This window comes from Castanea sativa, chromosome 11, assembly GCF_040712315.1.
Source record: "Castanea sativa cultivar Marrone di Chiusa Pesio chromosome 11, ASM4071231v1".
NCBI lineage: Eukaryota > Viridiplantae > Streptophyta > Magnoliopsida > Fagales > Fagaceae > Castanea > Castanea sativa.
Window position 1 is genome coordinate 39,710,126 of NC_134023.1, and position 8,605 is coordinate 39,718,730.

Sequence of the window (8,605 nt, forward strand, 5' to 3'; positions counted from 1 at the left end):
TAGTGTCTTTCGACTACATTCTGAATGATACAAAGAAAAACAACTCCCAAAAGTTTCTGTATTCTTGTCTTTAACCCTTTATCCCCTCTCTCTCTCTCTCTCTCTCTCTAAATATCCCAAATGAGAGAACCACCGATTCTCCGACGGAGGAATACCCATCTTCCGTACGACATCGTACTCAACATCCTGGCAAGGCTACCGGCGAAGCCACTGATGAGATTCAGGTGCGTATCCAAATCCTTGGACTCCTCAATCAAAAGTCACGATTTCATCACCGACCACCTTAATACAAACAAAAATCATGATAATGGTTATGTCATACACATGGGATCCAATCCTTCTTCTCGGTCTTCTAATAGACCAGTCTGTACAGTGGCTTTGGACCGCTCGTTTGATAGGATTTCTGAGTTTGTGGTTCCCTTTGACTTTCCTTTTGAGCATGCCGGAATAGTGGGTTCGTGCAACGGCTTATTGTGTTTCTCTAACTCCTATAAGTTTATATATTTGTGGAACCCCAGCATTAGAAAATTCAAGAAGTTGCCTCATACTTGCTTAGGACAGTTAAACAATGTTAATATTGGATTTGCGTATCATTCCGAGAATAATGACTACAAGGTTGTGAGGATTTCATATAGTCCTTTGTCTATACTAGAGATTGAGGTGTACACGTTAAGTTTGGATTCATGGAGAAGGGTTGGATTCGACTTGACTATCAATGTTGTCTTCTGTTCTGAATTGCCAGCCCCATTGGTAAATGGAGCTTTGCACTGGATGGCGCATATCGAAGGAGAAGAGACTGACTTGATTATGGCATTTGATGTCAATAGTGAGAAATTCGCAATTCTAGCACTGCCTGATGGTTTTACCAGCGTAAATATCTTGCAAAGATGTCTTGCATCATTCAAAGGGAAACTGGCTTTCATTACATGTGCATATAATGAACAATTTGGCTTCCCCTGTCAATACTCCATATGGGTGATGAAGGAGTATGGTGTGGTTGAGTCTTGGAATAAACTTTCTGTTATACTTATACCATTTGAAAGAGTGGCTTGTTGCCTTGCCTTCACTGAGTATGGTTCACTTCTGCTATGTTGCCTCAAGAAACGATTAGAGAGCAGGGGATCTAGGTTTGTATTAGTTGACACGGAAACTCTACATGAGAAGGAGGATCCTATCCAACGTCCTTCATATGTAACTACTTTCATGGAGAGCCTTATTTTACTTGATGGAGCAGATGTGGAATCTTACTAAGCAGATGGGGGCGTGCATGTAAGAAGTGAAATCATTAGTGGTATGGATGAAGTGAAACCCTTGTTATTTGTTTTCCTTTAGTTTAGTAGTTGGCATGACAATATTGCTAAAACTTAATTTTTATCCCAGTTTTACATTATCCTTTTGTGGCAATATTACATATTAGTATTTGATATTTGTATGTGGATTGTTGTTGTGCATATATATAAAAAGGCCATGATATTCTTATGAGATCAATCTTTTGAACTTGCCAACGTTACCTGTTCATGTGACAAATGTGAAAGGCTTAAAGCGTGTTGCAGTCTTAGGTTTTCTGTTTGAGTTGATTGTATTTTTACAAGGTGCTTTATTCATCATCGTGAACATAGATTTGACCTTTTATTCTCAATAGATTCTATTACTTATCAAAAAGAGAAGTGTGTTGCAGTACAGGAATGGGTCTGAGAAGAAGAGGAGAAATGAATGCAGAGTGAGAGGCAAGGATGCACCAAAAATTGAGAAAGAAAAAAAATTAATTCAATCTTATTTGAATATCCCAATCTGTAGTAAATTGATAAGTGTTTATACTTGCATCTATATATGTATTGAAGCCTAAGCATTCTTGGCGGCCATAGAATCTGTTGTAACAATGCATAACAGAAAGTAACTCTAAGAATCATAACCAAAACTACTGTAGAATTTTCTTCAACCAATGATAGTTGTAGGGGTGAAACAAGGATCAGGCCCAATCTAAACAGGAATGGGCTGACAAGCAAGCCCGGTGCAATTAATTTATAGAGATGGGTTATCAAGGCCAATCCTTTAAATCCTAGTAGCTTTACTTAGTGTTTGTTAAAGAAAGGAAAAACTTACCATCCAATAGTTCAAGAAGAAAATAATAAAGTGAAAGGCGAAGATTCTTATTCAAGATCTTCCTCGGTTTAGCTGAGGAGAGCTGATTCTTTGGATTACACACTTCTCAGCAGTACAGTTCTTAATTTTTCTCTCTACTTTCCTTGTTTCTCTCTTGTTTTTCAGATCCTCTATCTTGGTGGGGCTTCCTTTCTTTTTATAGTAGTTGGAATTGCATCCCAGCCTTCCACTTGGATTGGTATGGATCCTCACTTGGATACTTGTCCCATCAGTGTCTTGCTAGTGGTGGTAGGGTAGGTTGCAAGCTGTAAAAACACTGTTCAAGGGTCATTCTACCATTAAATGCGGTAGGCTAAGTTGGTGTAGTGCATTTAATGCGGAGATAATGGGTGCTTTATCAGGAAGCTTTCTCCTTCCCCTGCCTGCACGTCTCCACTCTCTTTCTCGGCCACCTATCCTGTTATTTTTGGGTTGGGGCCCTGGTTTCCTGAGGGAAAGCTTGCTCCTCAAACTCCTCGGACTGAACACTCCCCCCGGTCTTTGGTATTTGGTTGTCTCGTCTGGGCTGGACCCAATCTAATGAAGAGTGAGGCCCAATTGTCTCTTCGGGGTGTCCTAATGCCACATGCCTTTGGTCCTCGGGTTCCTCCCTCCCACAATAGTCATTTAACATATTTATATCATAGGAAGGACTTGGACTGCTAGGTATAAACGTCTGATGCTTTGCACAACATGTAGTGTGCTCAGTTGTCTTATTGCTGGACAAAGAACGATCTGTTGAGTTTGAGTGAGCTGTTGTTTAGTAGCATAATCACTGGCATCATCTTGTGCAACATGTATTGTCTCAATAGTGAATAAGCTGGAGAAGCTAGACTGCTTTTAGGATGGTGTAGGTGACAAGTTCAGATGCTTTTTATATGGTTGGAAGGATGTCAGTACTCATAGTCAGTCAAGAGTCTTGGATATCAGAAAATATAGATAGCCTTATTGGCACAATGTGGAGTACTTTCTTTTATTTTTTGTTGTTGGTAAGAATAACTTTCAATGTAATTAATTTTTTTATACAACATAAATAGTAGATTATGTTTTTATATTAAACATTAACTGAAAGAGTAGTTAATTCCATTTATAAGGTATTGATAAATTGTGTATATTGAATTAAAATTTTCATAAGTAATTTTCAAAGTCCTCTTTCGGGACAACATCTGTGTAGGTCAGGAATTCTAAAATTATGGGGACAAAGGGCTATGAAGAATTTTAAGTAAAAAATCTCACAAACTTTTCTTCAGCCATGCTTTCATGTTTCCTTTCAAAACCTTAGAAACTGTCGATGGTGTAGCTATAAGTAAAATCCTCATCCAATAAAAATGAAGAAGTGTGACCTAAATTGATAATTTTGTTCAATTTCTATGAAAATGGTGAAAGGTCCTATGGCAAAAATACTGATTTTTTTCCTCAAAACATAGATATTCTATAGATAAAGATATAAAAACATTTCAAACACACAAGAAAAAGAGTCCAGGGGAATTATATTACATGGAGATGAAATAGGCCTACAAATCCCAATATATTCCTTTCAATTAAAAACAATAGATAAGTGTCATATTGAATTTCCCTTTCTTGTTGGTTTCTGCCTTCTACAGCGAGCCTGTATGCACAATTCCTTACTTCTGCGTATACGTGATCAATTGATGGTCTTTGTAGTGGGAACAATATCTGATGTTTTGGATGTATGCAATATCACAATTTCCTGTATACTGGGAGACTCATTTTTCCTGATTCACATAATCTTATTACTTATCAAAAAAAAAAAAAAATCATGTGGACCAGATCATGTTTTGAGCATATTACCATTCCAAGATCATGTTCTTACTTCCCTGGTTCAGGCTACATGGTCTTTGGTGATTTGTGTGCTCCATTTAACCTTAATATTGATGACCAGAAGCTAATTTATTGAGAGGGAATTGGTTTCAATATGTGTGATCTTGCTAAACAAACATACTGTGTTCACATGCTCAATCACATGTTTATTGTCATCGCATGTGGATCAACAAGTTTAGGTGCTTAAATGATGTGTTTCTTTTAGTACTGTCCTAAACAAACATGCTATGGTTTATACTACTGTGAAATTTAAAAGAAATATGTAATAAAAAGACTGTCGATCTACTTATGGTTGTTGATGCTATTCTTGTTACTACTGTTTGCGTAACCATTTACATGTCCTTACCATGGGTAATTGACTTATAGACCTCTGAATGCATGAGTGGTGCTTATTCCTGTATGCTACATTCGATATCATTTATAATGCATATCCACCTCTTGTAGTTCTCATTCTTGGTTAGGCCTCCTTGTTTACCAGTTAGTCTCATCTTGTACTTTTTCATCCTTTTGTCAGTAAACTTGCAAAATTACTACTTATTGAAAAGAAATCAGTAAACCTGAAAAATTGCTAGTATTCTGTGAGTTTCTTGATCTTATGGCTATGTCAGTGAGCAATAAAATAAAGTGTTGTGAAAAAATCTGTCAAACATGTAGCATAAACCTTAATAAATTTCTCATCTTAAAGCATGAGAAAGGTAGATAGGAGAGTTGCTAAGAATAGACTGAAGAAAGGAGACTAGAGAGGGTGCCCAAGCAACTTACTCCCTTGAACATAGGTCTAGGAGAAGAGGATGTTGGTCCACTTGAATGTAGGATAAGAGCTTGAGCAATGTAGCCCCTGCTAGTTTGCAGCGAGATGTGTTACAGCCTTGAAGAACACCATGTTATGATTTAATTGTGCTTTAGATTCTTGAAAAAGCTCATCAAACATGATAATTTATACACTACAAAGATGGGCATGCTTCAACCTTGCAATTGACGATAGTTGGAGAAGAGTTTATTAGAACTTACTGGAAAGAATGCAATCTTTTATTAGGACCATTACATATTGTTATCATGAATATCAGTTAGATTTCACTAATAACATGGAAACTCTGTCAATTAAATGCTATAGGTCATAAACTTTCAGGTGCTAATTAGCAGAATCAAAATTTTACTCATTGCATTACTTCTTCTTTTTTTTCCTGAAATTCATTGCATTATTTTTACTGTACTTATTGAACCAACTTTAGTATAATTTGAATATTTAACTAAGGTATCAACTGATTATTTATGTTGTGTGCATTGTAATTTTTACTCGAGGTAATTTCATGTTGATGGCTGAACTAAGCTGCTCTCTTACTAATATCGTAATGATGGAGGCAACAAGGGGCTTTCAAAAAGCAAGCCTAAAGGCTCAAATATATAACAGGTAGTATGAATTTTTGTAAACCACATTGGAACCTTTATGTCTTTTTCTGCATTTTTGAGGTTGGATTCAGAGGAAATGCTTGGAATTTTGAAGATCGTAGATCATCTACTTTGGTGTTGAAGTTTCCTTTTCTAAGATGTTTGTACTTTGTATTCACTATTCATGGATATATCCTTGTAAAAGCCCTTTACCCATTTTATTTTCTCTTCTGCCTTCATTTTGCTTTTGAAGATGAATGGCCATACAATTTGGGAATTTTTGTTCCATCATTTTTCTTTACCATATAAATAGGGAATTTTTATTTCATGTGCTGGTCAGATTTAATGTTGGGGAAAATGGAGGAAATGCATTTTGGCTTGCAGTATCACAATGAGATTCTCTTCTCTTGTATTTGGTAGTCATACTGGCTTCTATAGTAGCTTAGTTGGTGTAGGGCAAGGTGATTCTTTGCTCTTGTATTTTATTTCTGGATCGGTAAATGCACAACTCATGCACCCCCATGGGATTGAACCTAAGACCTCACCATCAACCCATCACTTACAAGGGAAGGATATGTCACTCGATCCAAGGACAATAGATCTTGGTTTTAAAACTTGGACTAGATGGTCCAACTGGGAATTGGCCCTTAGGCCTGTTCTTGTTACCTAAAAAACTGGCCCTAGAGAAAAAGTTTGAAACTTGTGCGAACCACAATTTTAAACATCAAATTATTCAAGTCATGCTATGTAATAAAATAACATTACATCAATATCATTATATACTATATTTATGTTAAAATAGGATTACATCTAACAATCAAAGAAAAAAAAGGATAATAGCTTAAAAATATAACCAAATTAGATCAATTTAAAATATAGTTCAACACAAAAATTCATCAACTTAAAATAAAAATATATCATACATATAAGATTGAATTAAAAATCCACCAAAAAAAGAAAACACACACACACACACACACATTATATATACAGAGAGAGAGAGAGAGAGTAATCATCTTTTTGTGTGAGTAAAATAGTGTAGGTGCTCATTTTTTAGAAGCCCAACAAGAGGGGAAAGCCTAACAACATGGGTAGAAGAAAGTGGGATGGAAATAACATTAAGCCCAAGCGGCATAAATAATGGATCATGAGTCCGTAAAGCAAACAAATAGACCCTGAAGAAGTAAACGGGCCTAAGAAGGCCCAGAAAGAAAGAAATAGCAAACCCATGGGCAGTATGGATGTAGAAAGTGAGAACGGGCCATAGCTGCCACAGCAGGCCCAAAACAATGCAAGTAAAGAGAGTAAGGGGCAATGGAGAATCCATAAGCCCCAAAGATGAAATATGAAGTACTTGGGCCAAGGAAGCCCAAGGAGTTAGTAAAAGCTATGGGAAGCATAGAATTGGAAAGGGCCAAGGATACCCCAAGAAAGTAAATGGGCCAAGGAGGCCCAAAAGGAAGTAAGCGGGACGCAAGAGCCCGCGAGTAATGTAGTAAAAGGCCCAATGAGTTTATTGGGCCATCAGAAAAGGGATGAATAGCAAGCCTAAAGAGGCCCAACAGTCCTAGGTTAAGTAAACATCACAGTAGGCATGACCGAATAATGTGGTAAGAAGTAATAGCAAGGCTAGCAATAGAACACAGAGGAAGGCACGAAGGAAGGGAATCCCACAATTAGGCAATGCCCAACAAGCCATAAAGAATCATAATTCAATAAAGCAACTCACGCCGTAAGAAGTCAAAAACAAACGGAAGAACAGGCAAACAGACCTTCAGACCACGGCAAGCACATGGGCAGCAAGCAAATTTTGGACGAGCATGGGAGTAAGGCACGCGTAAGGCCCAGACACCACCAGCCTGTACCCAGCTTATACCCAGTCAACACAGGAAGTGGTGGGTCATGGGTCAGAGGTAAGAGGGCATGGTCTGGCAGTGGGGAGGGGGAAAACCTATTTTCATGTTTCCTACTCAAGCTCTTTTGGAGGCAGTGTCCTATTGGGATGACATACCACCTAAAAGAAGCAAAGTTGAGTTGGAACTACTAGGTGCATGTTATGAGGGACGAAGAGGAAGTGAGTATTTACACCGTGACAGGTAAGAATGCCACGACCAGCAAACAAACAAAATAGTCTTCTTTGTTTGGTGAGGTAAAGTGGTGCAGCCAGCACAGGTGAGTGGCGCTAGTTGGGCAACTGACCAATCAGTAATGGTTGGCAAGGACACCCACACCAGACAAAAACGGTTAAGGGCTAAAATGAAAAAGCTAGCCGCAGCTAGCATTATATAAGGAGCCCTTGCTGTGCATGACGGGGGCAGAATGACCTTTAGGGAGAGAATCACCATAACTACAAAAAAAACATTGAAAGATAAAATGAAAAAAAAGAAAGGAAAGAATCAGAGAGAATAGAAAGAAAAGTAAAAACAGAAAGAATGGAATGGCTGGCATGCACCAAATAGGTTGATCCCCCTCTCTCTCTCTTTAACCCATGTTCTCTGATAATGGCAAAGGACTTCTTTAAATACAAGTCATTCAGACCCGCCCCTTCAAAGCAGTTAATTTCTCCATCCGAGAAATTAGTTGCATTGAAGAAATGGTTCTCCTTTTTGACTTAAACCCAGCAACATTACTTGATACGGCAGACTATCATTTTTTCTTTTAATAAGCTTATTGATGTTCATTCGATACTATCCTTTGTTGCTTTTTCCATAAAACGAGTATTCATTATCAAAGCCCATTATTTGCCTTTGTTTGGATAGCGAAAGAATTTCTATTATTGTCTTTATTATCTTTGCCTGTCGTAACAATTATAACAGCTTTGCCTGCCATGGGTAAGTGATAAACAATCTTGGCAAACGGGGGCGTCGTTTGTGCACAAGCCGGACCAAGGATGGTTGCTATTGGACTGGTCCTAACTCCTTAATCTAGAAAACTTTGGGGCCAAGTGCAGTAGGAGGCAGCCCAACATTTGTAAAAAGGTCCCCACATTTAAATTGGCGACTCCACTGGAGAGTTGGGAAGTAAATAGGGACAAAGATCCTTACAAACAAATGCGGCCAAAATCCAGGATGACGCAAAACTTGAGCGCTGTCCCCTCTCAGGCCGAGTCGAGGCCAACAACACCTCGTCAGCCCAACCAAGCAGAAGACATCAATGGATTAGGGGCTGGACCTTAACTGCTGGCAAGGAATTCCGCTGACAATGCTAATGCTTTTGTTGAGGTCCTGCAAGC

At 38.2% G+C, this 8,605-nt stretch overlaps 1 protein-coding gene across 3 annotated transcripts; it reads left to right on the forward strand.

The window, feature by feature from the left end:
* Positions 1 to 5,699, forward strand: LOC142617451 (F-box/kelch-repeat protein At3g06240-like). Of its 3 annotated transcripts, none has more exons than XM_075790326.1 (2): positions 1 to 1,291; positions 5,287 to 5,699. In XM_075790326.1, the coding sequence occupies exon 1, from the start codon at positions 121 to 123 to the stop codon at positions 1,249 to 1,251; it is 1,131 nt and encodes a 376-aa protein (XP_075646441.1). In that variant the 5' UTR covers positions 1 to 120; the 3' UTR covers positions 1,252 to 1,291; positions 5,287 to 5,699. The 3 variants fall into 3 exon arrangements, with proteins under 3 accessions (XP_075646441.1, XP_075646442.1, XP_075646443.1); XM_075790327.1 differs by lacking the exon at positions 5,287 to 5,699 and adding an exon at positions 1,679 to 5,280; XM_075790328.1 differs by lacking the exon at positions 5,287 to 5,699 and adding an exon at positions 2,269 to 5,280.
* The last annotated feature ends 2,906 nt before the right edge of the window (positions 5,700 to 8,605 follow it).

Excerpts from the sequence above, each read along its gene's own strand:
- LOC142617451 (XM_075790326.1), top strand. The coding sequence starts at position 121 with ATGAGAGAACCACCGATTCTCCGACGGAGGAATACCCATCTTCCGTAC.